The 13,935-nt window shown below is 44.2% G+C and overlaps 1 protein-coding gene across 1 annotated transcript in view; it reads right to left on the reverse strand.

The window, feature by feature from the left end:
• The window catches only part of FAM102B (family with sequence similarity 102 member B), a 192,954-nt gene that overhangs the window by 111,141 nt on the left and 67,878 nt on the right, over positions 1–13,935 (reverse strand). Inside the window, exons 3-4 of the mRNA XM_030205201.1 lie at positions 13,283–13,312; positions 9,864–9,980 (exon numbers count right to left, since the gene is read on the reverse strand). Of these exons, the coding sequence (XP_030061061.1) occupies positions 9,864–9,980; positions 13,283–13,312 (147 nt within the window). The remainder of the gene's footprint in view (positions 1–9,863; positions 9,981–13,282; positions 13,313–13,935) is intronic.

The raw sequence follows: 13,935 nt of genomic DNA on the forward strand, positions 1-13,935 counted from the left end.
CCTCCTTGGCTAGAGGGGCGCTCTGGTACCTCCCTGGCGGTTGATATAGGCCACAGCCGTGGCATTGTCCGACAGGACCCGTACAGGCTTCAACACGAGTACCGGGATGAACTCCAATAACACCAAGCGAATGGCTCTGAGTTCCAGGAGGTTGATAGACCACTTGCCTCTGCAGGAGACTAGAGCCCCTGCGCTGTCCTTCCCAAGCAGTGGGCTCCCCAGCCCATCAAAGAGGCGTATGTCGTGACGACAATCCACTCCGGGGTCACCAGAGGCAATCCTGCAGACAACTTGTCTGTCTGCGTCCACCAGCTCAGCGCCTTGCGCACTGCTGGGTCCACGGGAAGGCGCACAGCATAATCCTCCGACATCGGAGTCCAGCGCAGCAGCAGAGATAGCTGTAGTGGTCTCATATGAGCCCTGGCCCAGGGCACTACTTCCATCGTGGCCGTCATAGAGCCCAACAGCTGCACGTAGTCCCAAGCCCGAATAGGAGAGGCTACTAGGAACTAGTCCACCTGAGCCTGAAGCTTGACAATCCGATTGTCTGGCAGGAACACTCTGCCCACTTGGGTGTCGAATCGAACTCCCAGATACACCAGGGACTGAGTCAGGCGCAGCTGGCTCTTCTTCCAGTTGATGATCCATCCCAGGGAGCTCAAAAGAGCAACTACCCGGTCCATAGCTTTGCCGCACTCTGCATAAGAGGGGGCTCGGATCAACCAGTCGTCCAGATAAGGATGGACTTGTACTCCTTCCTTTAGCAGGAAGGCCGCTATGACCCCCATTACTTTGGAAAAGGTCCGCGGAGCAGTAGCCAACCCGAAAGGGAGGGCTCTGAACTGGAAGTGTCGTCTCAGGACTGTAAAACGCAGAAAGCGTTGGAGAGGAGGCCAGATGGGAATATGCAGGTACGCTTCCTTGATGTCCAAGGAAGCCAAGAACTCTCCTGCCTTCACTGCCGCTATAACAGAGCGGAGAGTCTCCATGCGAAAGTGCCTCACTTTCCAGGCCCGATTGACCCCTTTGAGGTCGAGGATAGGCCGGACAGAACCTCCTTTCTTTGGAACCACAAAGTAAATGGAGTAACGTCCCTTGCCAATCTGATTTTTTGGCACCGGAACGACCGCACCCAGGCGGATCAGGTTGTCCAAGGTCTGCTGCACTACCACAGCTTGACCGGAGACTTGCAGGGAGAGAGTACAAACCCGTCTCTTAAGGGTTGGCAGAACTCTAGCTTGTAGCCGTCTCTGATGACTTCCAGCACCCACGCGTCTGAAGTTATAGTGGTCCACTCGCCCAGAAACGAGGACAGCCGTCCTCCAATCTGCACTGGGGCGTGGACCAAGGCCCCGTCATTGGGTACGAGACCCTGGGGGAGGACCGGAGGGAGCACCTCCGGGACGGCGGTCTCTGCGAAAGGAATGCTGCTTGGGGGAGAAATTCCTCTTGAAGGAAGAGGGGGCAGAGGAACCCGACTTGCCCGGGCGGTATGGAGGTATCGGGACGAGTACTAACCCGAGCCCTGACCTCTGGTAATTTCTTGCCCTTAAACGTGCCGAGATCGGTCACGATTTTGTCCAGCTCGACCCCAAAGAGCAGCTTGCCTTTAAAAGGCAATCTAGCCAGGCGGGATTTAGAGGCGTGGTCAGCAGACCAATGTTTCAGCCAAAGCCACTGCCGCGCAGAGACTGTCTGAGCCATGCCTTTAGCTGAGGCTCTCCAGACATCATACAGCAAGTCTGCCAAATAGGCTAAGCCCGATTCCAGGGCCGGCCAATCAGCCCTCAAGGAATGATCCGAGGGGGAAGCCCGCTGCACCATAGTCCGGCACGCCCTGGCCACATAGGAGCCGCAAACTGAGGCCTGCAAACTTAAAGCAGCTGCCTCCAAGAACGACCTTAAGGCCGCCTCCAATCTTCTGTCTTGGGCGTCCTTTAGGGCCGTGCCACCTTCCACCGGCAACGCCGTTTTCTTAGTCACCGCAGTGATTAAAGAATCCACGGTAGGCCACAGATAGGCCTCACGTTCACTCACAGCCAAAGGATAGAGGCGGGACATAGCCCTAGCCACTTTAAGGCTCGTTTCCGGGACATCCCATTGAGCCGCAATTAAGGTGTGCATGGCATCATGCACGTGGAAGGTTCTAGGCGGGCGCTTCGTCCCCAGCATAATGGCAGAGCCAACAGGGGCTGAGGGAGAGACGTCCTCCGGAGAGGAAATCTTCAAAGTGTCCACGGCCTGTAACAACAGGTTGGGCAAATCCTCTGGGCTAAAAAGCCGCGCTGCAGAGGGGTCATCCGCTCCATCCGAGCGGGGATCTATCTCCTCCAAGGAATCCGCAAAGGATCGTTGGGAGACCTCAGACACGCTGCCCTCATCTACATCGGAGGAGACAAAAGTCTTCCAAGGCCTGGAAATCAACCCGAGGGCGGTTACCTCTGGGAACCTCAACCTCTTTATCAGAAGAGGGAGCAGGGGCAGCGTTTTGCATGAGGAAAGCCTGATGCAGCAGCAAAACAAACTCTGGGGAGAAACCCCCCAGACTGTGCACTTCCGCAGCCTGGGCAACAGCCCTAGACGCACTCTCAACCGGCGCTCGCAATAGCGGGGGAGAGACATGCTGCGCATCCAAAATGGCGTCCGGCGCGAAACTCCGTGAAGGAGCCGCGCGGGAAGAACGGCGCTTAACTTTAGCCGCTTTTGTGCCGTCGCCCAAATTAAGGGCGTTCATGGCATTAATGTCTCCAACCTCAAGGGCGGCCCCGAAGAAGCCGTCCGAGCCGCGTGGCCGGCCAAGATGGCGGAGGCGAGGAGCGGGGGATGGGCGTTTATGGCGGGAAAAAACCGCCACGCCGGAGGAACGACCGGGACATTCATCGGTCACTAAACTATCACCCATCAAGGGCGAATCAGGTTGTAAAACCCCCGCATCCCCTCTAGAAGCGCTCCAGCGATCCGGGGAGCGACCCTTTGCGCCCTCGCCCTCCGACGCCATTGCCACGAGGAGAAGAATCGGGGAACCCCCTGCCCGCTATAAAAAGGTAAAATTACCTGCTTGCCGCTCCGAGCTGTAACGAACTGGTGTCCCAGTGAGTAGCTGCAATGAACGTTTAAAGAAACGTCGAATTAAACGCCTTTAAAGACGTTTAAAAATATATATATATATTTTTTTTTTTTTTTTTTTTTTTTTTTTTTTTAAACGGAGCCAGCGGGAGGGGGGAGAAAAGGAGGGACCTGGCACCACCAGGTTTGCACTTGCTCAAAAAGAGCCCTCAACCCCAGGCCTCAACAAAACCTAAGGATTAGGCTTGGAGGCCTAGCCAGAGCTGCTGCTGTGTGTGACCACCACCTGCTGAGATAGAGAACATACTGAGGAGTTTCCGGCAGCACATGACCACATATAGGGAGGCAAAAGTTTGCTCTCTATCTCCACCTGCTGGTAGATGGACACAACCCACCAGTCTATGGATTGATCAGCTTGATGATATGGAAATGCACAATACTCCACAGAATCATCTATGGACTCGCACCAGATTACATGACAGAACTTACTGATCTACCAATAAGAAACGTGACGAGAACAGCAAGAATCTACCTAACCCTTCACTACCCCAATTGCAAAGGTATAAAATACAAATCTTCACATGCCGCCAGCCTCTCGTTTATAGGCACACAACTTTGGAACTCACTACCCAAAGACCTGAAACTCACAGAAAACTACCTACAATTCAGAAAAAAACTGAAAACCCATCTTTTCAAGAAGTCTTTCCCTCCTGGATCTGCCTAATCCCACACCACCTTACATCACGAAAAGTTCAGAAATGGAAAACAATATTAACCTCTCTCACAATATGCTAATATATCAACCTAAGCGTTTATTGTACTTCTGTATTATGCACTAGACTTCTACAAATCTACATTTTGTAATCGCCTTTTTAGCAATATGTAAGCCACATGGAACCTGCCATACGGTGGGAAAATGTGGGATACAAATGCAATAAACAAACAAACAAATAAATATACACTAGGATAAAGATCACCAGGTAGTTGCAAATGAAGGCTCACGGTGCCAGATCTCAGCACAGAAATGTTTCTTAATTCAGCTGATACAAAAAATATTCAAACTCAAAACACTTAGTGAGCAATCATTACAAATGAGCAATCATAATAAACAGGAAGGAAAAAGGCCTCAGAAACTGGCTGATGAGTACAGCACCAAAGTAATTAAATGTTTTTCTTTAGGTCGGGTGGGTGGGGGTGCTAGAGAGCCGGCTCCAATAGGCCGATTATCAAAACCCGGCGCTATTCAGGATAGCACTCTCAAAATACCGCCGCTCCACTGCCATACTAGTGCAGAACAGCAGCGCGGTCATGATCACAGTTAATATATGCAGATATAAGCAATGCTGTAGTAGCGCTAATCCCCTCTAAACAGCGTGATAAAATATGCTAAGCAGCTGGAGCGCACGCACACTAATTTGACACACTAAAAGAAACCAGGAACAATACGCAAGTGCATAGGTGTGGGGGGGGGGGGGGGGTGCCATCATGTATGTCCTTGAGTAGGACAGCTCATTGGTGTGTCATAAAGTGCACCCTCTCATAAAGCGTGACAAAAGATACTGTCTGAACATGCGGTAAAAAACATAGCTTGCCCTGTAGTTCTATAGGTGGCCCTAGTCTTTGCGTTGGCTTTGTACCTCGTTTGACTGTGTTTGTAGCGCTTTCCTTCAGGCTTTTTTGTCGCATCACAGACCACTTTGAGGTAAGTGAATAGACATGTGTATTTGAGTAAACCATCATTTGTGTGGAGAGAAAGGAAGTCATTTACATATACTGTAACCAGGCGCCTCTCTTGTGCAGCAAGGGATAGAACAATCTCCTCTAACCACAGGCTCCCGGTACAATGAAGAAACAGATATCCACCAGTAACTTCAAACTCAAGGACTTTATTCCGTGCAGGTTTCTAGTACACAGTTCCAACAGCATCATTCACCTTCAATCCTACGCACCTATAAGCCACCTGAAAGTGTGTGGCCCGTAGTCCCCTTTAAGCAGAAGGCTCTTAGCACATGTCAGGATTCAATATAGGCTACAGTCAGCGTCAGTCTAGGCTCTTTATCCAGTGCACCGTAAACATTAGTTCAATTCCAAACAGCAGCAGTCCATTCAATTCATTATCATAGTTAAATCACAAAGCAGCAGTTATACTTTCTATTCTCTTCACCCTCATAATGAGCTCCATATTTTAGGGACTTCTCACACCCAAGGATTTTCAGCCTGCAAATACTTCCAAGACTTCAGTACTTTAGGGACCTCCCTGCCCAAGGATTTTCAGCCTGCAACTGCCTCTCAGACTTCAGTACTTTAGGGACCTCCCTGCCCAAGGGTTTTCAGCCTGCAACTGCTTCTCGCCTTCCTTGCTGCTCTCCCTGAACTGAACTGCTGAGACTCCTTCCCACCTGCCTAATCAATCCCTGGCTTCTGCCTTCACAACCAATCATTCTCCACTCATTAGCTCCTCTACACACCCATACCAGCTGAGTTGAGCATGAGCCTAATGAGGAGCTCCTGCACACAGGGTTTCCTAGCTCTCTTTCCCCCATACCAGCTGAGCATTAGCCTAATGAGGAGCTCCTGCACACAGGGTTTCCTAGCTCTCTTTCCCCCTACGGGCAGCCAATCTACACATCCTGTCAGCTTATTCCCTTGTCTTCCCCTATTGCAGCTAGAAGTCCAGTCCAGGTTCCTCATCTCACCCCCTGGCTCCTTGCCTGCAATGCCTTTTGGGACTTGTAGTTCAGACTGAAACTGCCTTAATCCAACTATCCTGGATGTGACTTTATCACAATACGTAACTTTTATTTTATTTTATTTTTTTAGCTCTGATGGGACCTGTCAAAAGTAAGGCCAGCCATCACCTGGCATTATTTTGCAGCGTTGTTTTTTGTCTAATGCCATTCAACACCTCTGTTCATTGCGGAGCTATTGCTTTAGGAGGTATAGGAAATGGTCTTATTTACATGAGATTGACTACATTTACATGCTATTTGCGCAAGTGCCTGGAACGCTTGCTGTTTACAGCTGTAGCCCCGCTGATCATCCCACGTTGGTGAGTGCGTGCGCTAGAATGACGCTAATGGCCATTAGTGCTCGCATTTACTTTTGATCATGTGCCCATAAGGAAGGGAACTCAGGAGAGGAATTACTGAGAAAGCTTCATTTCCTGCATCCCTTGGTGAATCAGAGGTAATACTTGATGTAAACTAGTTGATAAGATGGATAAACTGGAAAACTGGACTTTGGCTCATCTGAAGACGGAATCCTCCTCCTCTGACAAAGCCACATGGCTAGCAGAAGAGGTAACTATCGACATTTCTAAAAGAGTTACTGCAATTGAAAGATCTAATGAAAACCCCCAATACATCAAAGAAATGAGAGTAGAAATATCACAAATTAAGGATCAGCTTGCTACATGTACTCCCAAGCTAGCTTGTTTGGAGCAGGGTTCAATAGCTAATTCCGGCGCCATCTTGGAATTACTTTAGGTCCCGTGATTCCCTGAAGCAGGTAAGCAAACACTGGCCATCACTAGAATAGGATTGTTTGGTTTGAAGCTAAGTTTTTGATGAAGCTATGTGCTGCTTGAGTTTGATAATTTTGCTGTAAATCTGATACAGGAAAGTTTTTTTCAGCCAATAATTGGATACGGTAATAGCACTTTTAAACATGTTTAAGTTACAGTGCACAAGTTCATCTCTGAGGTTTTTTTGCTTCCCATTTATGATTGCTCACCATTTAAAATAAATTACCTACTACATTTAGTACTTGTGCAGTTTGCATATTTGTTTTTTTTTTTATATATCTGCTATAATTACTCCACTGGAATTCTCTGAGCTGAAACAGGAGAAAATTGCTGTTGAAAAACTTTTTTTTTTTTTTTTAAACAAATCTCTTAAGAGCAGAGATGCTTTTTGGAATGCTGGACTTCATTTATCGCTTCCTGCTAAATCAGCCACCAGGTATTCAGGGGATCCCAGTGCCATTGCAGGATACCATTAGGACCTTCTTGGGCATTTATCTTAATTCACTTTAGACAGACGCTGAACATCTAAACTACAGCTGTGACAAGTCTTCATTCTTTGCTCCTTGAAAAATCTGTTCCATCAGATCATTCCTTGTACCCAATGATCTTCTCATCACTATTGGAATGCACTTTGCAACAGATGAACAGCTACCTCTATATAATAAATGTAAAATGCTATGGTGGTGTATCAAATCCATGACCCTTTACACCACCATAAAGCTACTTCAGTTAATCCCAGACACCACTACCTTGCAATTAGTTCATCTTGGCTCCCTATCCCCTATAAAGAATTTTGATTTATTTAAGAAATGATTAAACACCCACTTGTTTAAATAGGCATTCTGGAATAAGATGACTCAAAATTTACTTCTGATGTTGTATAACTTTTCAGGATGTATTATTGTAGTAGATGTTTTGGCAGATTAAGTATTTTAGAACTGGTGGCTATGGTACTATAACGTCTACGTAGCCTTTTTAATAGTTTCATGCTTGTATATTAGTGGTGTTTCAGTGCATTGTGTATGTTGTGCTGTAATGTCAAGGATGCTAGATCAGGCAGCATATAGATTTCTTAACACATACAAAATTAACTCAATCACACACAACAACCCAATTTACCTTTCTAATTTACTTATACTGTAAGTGCCACACAGACCATCCGCTACTCCCAGCATAATCTGACAGTTCCTCTTCCTCCCAAAATTCACTTGAAGGATACTTGCTACTTCGCCTTAGCTTACCTGACTCCTGCATTTTAGAATTCTCTACAGAGTTCCTCAACCCAGTCCTCGGGGGGGGGGGGGGGGGGGGGGGGGCACACCACCCAAGTCAGGTTTTCAGGCTATCCATAGTGAAAAATGCACAAGATAGATTTGCATACCAAGGAGGCAGCACATGCAAATCTCTCACTGTGGATAGCCAGAAAACTTGACTGGCTGAGTGTGCCCCAGGACTGGGCTGAGAAGCACAGTTTACCATATAAAAGAATCATCATTTCAAGATCCCTAACTGGCCTAAACACCTGGGAGCTGATATTCAAAGTGATTTAAACAGACAGAAATGGCTCCTGGCTAATTAAATCACTTGTCTGAGGCTGTGCATATTCAGTCGCACTTAACCAGATAGTGTTGCTGAAAATGCCAATTAGTACCTAAATGGAAACTGGCTTCTGTGTATGTATTTTTTTTTTTTTTGGGGGGGGGGGGGGGGGGGGTCAGCACTTAACCAGCAAAAACTGCATAAATAGGACCACATAAAACATGGTTCTATCTTTATGAGGATCATCATAGTCAGTTAAGTACTGAATACCATATTTAACCAGCTATGATTTTTCTGGTCACATATGCCAGGATATTCAATGTTGGTAACCCAGACATGGTCTAGGAATAAAGCCAGTAGCGGTCAACAAGACTGCCACCAGCTAAATAACTCCCTGGTATTTAATTCATCCACTTTGGGCACAAAACTCAAGGCTGAACATGGCTACAGGTCTTGCTGGGCTTGCCCTACATCCTCCCTGCTTTCTTTCCTTTCCCCCTTTGATTTCGTAAAGACTATACATTAAGTGTACTGCTTGTGAAGAATATGGTCTTTGAGACAACTATAGAAAAGCTAACAGGAAGCAATCATCATTGGTAAAAGGGGAAGATTATCTTCCAGGACAGATGATCAACATTTTCTGTGGCATTTTAGTACTGGTTAACTGTTTTTGAACCGTTTGTTCTATAGATGTAAAGGATTTTGAGTCTTAGTGTGTCAATCACAGTCTGGGAAGGCTTTACTTTCCAATTCTGTGGGAAAGATAAAGAGGATTGGTCCAGCCTGCAAACCCTGCTCATTCCAAGATGTAAAGGAATCTTTTCTTCTTAAATCTGAATATCCTGGCTGCTGTGTTACAGTGATAAACAGATATTAGTCCTGTCCATTTTACCAACCTTAATTGTGTCCCTTGAAAGAGAGCCAACAGAGAGAAAAGCAACCCATTCAAGCCAAGAAAGGGCAGATTCCTTTCCAAAGAGCATTTATGCTTTATTTATGCTCTTTGTTCAGCAAGTCTAAGAATCTTTTCCTCATAGCTCCAATGATAAAGTCAACAGCAGGTGTCAGAATATAAGAGGTAAAGTGTCATATAACATCTGTGAATTTATATATTAGGTTATGTTTTTCTCATACTTCTAAGACAAAATTTAGCCAAAGCAAAAAAGATTTCTCATTGCAAAGGATTTTCCACATGACTGTACGTGAAGAAAGATCTCTGGACTAAGGCAGCTTTTACGTGTGCTGAATTATGTATGTGCTTGCTCTTCCAGTCACTGGATTTAGCAAGCCAGAAACCACACCAAGAAGCAGGAGTGTGCAAGAAAACCTGTGGACTTCAGATATCTTATTACCTCTGTTAGCTATAACAGCCTGAAGAAATCCTACTCGGTCAAAGTTAGAGCCAACCAGCATGAACCCCACCCCTTTTCCCTACCTTGCCTAGTGATGCTAATATCCAGGTTAATTTAGAAAACTTAGAAATTATACCTTAAAGAATTTTTATTTTTTTGTTATAGTAATTATTTTATCCAGCAAAGATGAAATGGGAGGAGGGAAATCCTGCGGTCTAGAGTAAAGGGAACAAGGATACAATCTCTCTCATTCCATGGGTGCTCTTTCTGCCCACCTTGGTCACCCATTCAGACTGTAAGCTCTTTGGGAAAGGGACTTGTTGTAAAGCACCTTAGTTTAAAGCCCTCTATAAATGCTGAATCAAATGAATGTTAAAACTTACTTTAAGGATGGAGTTATCCTGCCTCGTATTTTTTGTGTCATAACCTTCAAGTAAACAGCGGCGAGTGGTATTTCCAGATCCAGCAAACTCTGCTAGGTTCAGGTCAGCAAAGCCAAGCTATGTGAAGTAAAAAGTAAAAAAGACAAAAGAAACCATAAAATAAAGCAGAACTAGGGGCCACACACTGCACAATAATGTTACTCAGTCTGCACTCAAAGGCCAAATGTTGTTTGTAGGCCCTCACCCTAGGTCTCATTTGTAAATTAAATGAAAATACTGGTGATGGCATGTTGCTAAGAAGTTGATACCAGTGCTTCAGGAAGATATGAGCAATAGCATTAAAGAAATCACTAAGCCTCATTACACTACACACTTTCATGCTCCTATCCTTACATTAATCAAAAAGCAGTGGCTTATTTAGTTTAAGCCCCAACAAAAGAGCAGAATGCACGTGTAATCCCATGAGGAAGCATAACCCTAAGGTATCTCGAGCCTGTCACCTCACACATCCCTGCTGTTATGAGCAATCTAGGTGCTTTCAATTTTCTACCACAGTTAAAGTTAAAGCAGAAACAACAGATAAGAAAAAAAGGGCGGAGCTGCTCATCAGAATAGTCCTCAAATAGAGCAGCAGACCTTGGCCTGTCACTTTTTGAGTTTCCTTTCTTTTTATTCTAAGAAATTTTCTCAGCTACACTTTTTTTTTAAATTATGTCTCCATTCTTCTTTGCAAAAAATCGGAATCAATTCATTGTTTGCCTAATACTATACTCCCATGTTCCTTGTAAAAGTGTCAGGCCTGTAGCCAAGTGCTAAAAAGAAACTGTAGAACAGAACCCAAATATATGTGAATTTCAAATGAGAGAAGCTAGCGAGGTAAAATAATAAAGCACAAGGTGCTTTCCTCCTTAGAAAAGAAACAAAATCAGAATTAAAAAGGGGGACCTTAAATGATTCTAACCACCAAATGAACAATCTAATCATTTTGCTATATATTTTGCCTGATTCAGGGATGTAAAATATTAAACAAGGATGGGCAACCATGGGCCTTGAAGGCCACAACCCAGTCGGGTTTTCAAGATTTCCTCAATGAATATGCATGAAGCTTATTTGCATTCAATGGAAGCAGTACATGCAAATCAATCTCATTAATATTCATTGTGAAAATCTTGAAAACCTGAATGTGTTGTGGCCCTCGAGGACCATGGTTGCCCACCACTGAAATAAATGGTAAACCACTAGGTAAGTCTTAACATTGTAACTATTAAACCACTTAATATTAAGTGTGCTGTCTGCAGGAGGGAATGAATCAAACCTAAAGCTGGCTTTCGACCTTCCGAGTTGGTCCTTTCTCTGACGGCTGCCCCCATGCTGGAGAAAGCTAGGCTACTACTGACAAGAACAGAATATACAGGCACATTTAGGGGTGGAATGGGCTTCAGCAGCTGCAATATTTACATCCCTAACCCAGTGCTGCTACACTTGGAACACAGGAGGTCAGAGACAGAAGAGTAGTTAGGAAGCAGAACCCTGACCACAAATAGGGTATTTTAGAAGGACAGTTGTGCATTTCACTAGTGAGCCATGCACTTTACACAAGCGTGCCACCCTACATAACATTTACTGGACAATACTGAAAAGGTGGACAAAACCATGGATAACAAATGGGTATATATTCAGTGACTCAGCTACCACCAAGACAGGGAGAACATACGCAATAGCAGTTGTGAGGACAATGAGCCCTTCTGAGACAGAGAAATATCCAGAGTACCTGAATATAACTCACTTTGAGCAACTACTGAAAAAGGTGTGAGCAAAATCTAAATAAATAAATGGCAATATGCTGTGGTAACAGCAGACAGAATAAAAACATGTGAGTGATGCTTAGCTTTGTCTTCCCACTGGCACTATAGTGAAATCTGTCATGTTACAGGTTGCCTGCGGGTTACAGCCCAGACCTTGTATAGTCTAAGATCTGTGTGTTTTTTTTTTTTTTGGGGGGGGGGGGGTTCTTCAAACTGCACAATTAGCTTATAGTTGTTTCAGTAAAACTGGATGGTCAAAGTGCAATAAGGATTTTGAATAGAAAAACAAAACATATTTTTGCTTGACCATAGCAGTGTGCAAAAATATCATGTGAACATGAAACTTTCTGCTAGCCATTCTGCCACTTAACATTAATATAGTGTTGTAGGTGTTTAGCATGAGGGAAGTGAAAGGAGGCGAAAACTCTGCTATAGCTGTGACTGGGAGAAAAGATGAAGGCAAAGGGCTGTTTGAAAGGTACAATTTCCTAACTGCTATGTTATTTATTTGGATTTTGCTCACACCTTTTTCAGTTGTAGCTCAAAGTGAGTTATATTCAGGTACACTGATTATTTCCCTGTCCCTGGAGGGCTCACAATGTAAGTTTGTACCTGAGGCAATGGAGGGTTAAGTAACTTGCCCACAATCACAAGGAGCAGCAGTGGGATTTGAATGGGCATCTCTGCTCTAACCACTAGGCCACTCCAGCATATTGTTCATATGCTGCAGAAGCACCATTTTCAGGAGAACTACTTCTTTGAAACCCTCTGTCTAATTTGGGCCATTTTTGAATTCAATGTACCCTTTTACTGTTCTCTTCCTCCATGCCAAACTTGGGCCCATTCCAATAAATATTCAGAGAGTTGATCTTGCCCCAGAGAGACAGGCACAACTCCTTATGCATAATTCTTTTCAACATCCCGCTGGACTGGGTAGAATAAAATTAGGTAAGTTATAGGTACCCTCGTCTCCTGCAACAGTCCTTCCTTATCAGTTCCTATCAGTTAAAACAGTTAAGGGAGAAAGGAATGTTTCCAAGAACACACTAAACACACAGGGCATAAGAGAATATGCAATAGCAAGATAAGCCAAGGAAGCTCCCAAAAATGTAAAATAAAAACGAGGAACACAGAAATCACATTCTTAAAGGCTGCATTGCAAGAAGGAACTGCAGCACTTTGAATGCAACCTACCAACATTTTGCCATCTTCTAGCTGACTCTTTTCCCCACTGGCTCTTTGCTAGCTGTAAGGTGTCATTTTGTTGAAGTGACAAGTGCCACACAGGAAAGAGCTAGACGACTTTAACCCCAGTAAAGGCCAAACAATTACATGCAAAACCTTGAACAGAGCACGATGCCAATTAATTGTTCTAAGGTGTACCATTTGTATTTGAATGTCCTACCATGCTGCCTATTATGGTGTATCATTTATCATATATTTCTACTATATGATTGTTCTACATTGCTATGCTTATATTTGGCCATTTTACTAGGTTTATGTTCAGCTATACCCACTGTATACTATCTTCAGTGAATATCTTCATAAAAGCAGCTAATAAATCCTAAAAATAAAATCACTAATTAGTAATAGAGAATAAACTAGTCAATGTACCTTTGCATATGCTTTTCCACCTTTTAATTCCTGTAAGGAAAAACAAAACTGTTAGCTGATCATCACAAGGCTAAAATACTAGCACTATAAACAAACAGTATATGTGTGTGTGTGTGTGTGTGTGTATATATATACATATATCTCACACACATTAAAAATTATCCTCATATATTTTTGCCCTGCAGTGTCAAATGGTTCCCTTCCCCTTTCTAATACAAAAATACATATCTACTAGCTCAAAAATATACCAAGAACTAACAAATCAAAATATAAATCTAAATTCATTAAATAATGAAGAAAAGTGCCTCAGAAATTACAGAAAGCACCTAGTTGTTTAATGCTACCATATTTTAATCATGGGCAAAAAAACTTTCCCAAATTTGAAAAAAAAAACCCATCATACAAAAAACTGTCTTACAAAATTCTTCTTTACAAATTCAAACAAAAGTGACTTATTTGTGTCTATAAATAGAATCCACCTAATCCCCCAAAGGTGGCCAAGTATGTCCATGTGGGAGACAATGTTATCTCTCACCTGCTAACAGGCTGGAAGGCAGCCACTTGCAATGTGCATCTTCAGCACCACAGCAGTGACAGCCATCCTCCCTCTCCCATAGCACATCCAAATCCAAACTGGTGCTAACAGGGGGAAC

This window comes from Microcaecilia unicolor, chromosome 6 (assembly GCF_901765095.1).
Source record: "Microcaecilia unicolor chromosome 6, aMicUni1.1, whole genome shotgun sequence".
NCBI lineage: Eukaryota > Metazoa > Chordata > Amphibia > Gymnophiona > Siphonopidae > Microcaecilia > Microcaecilia unicolor.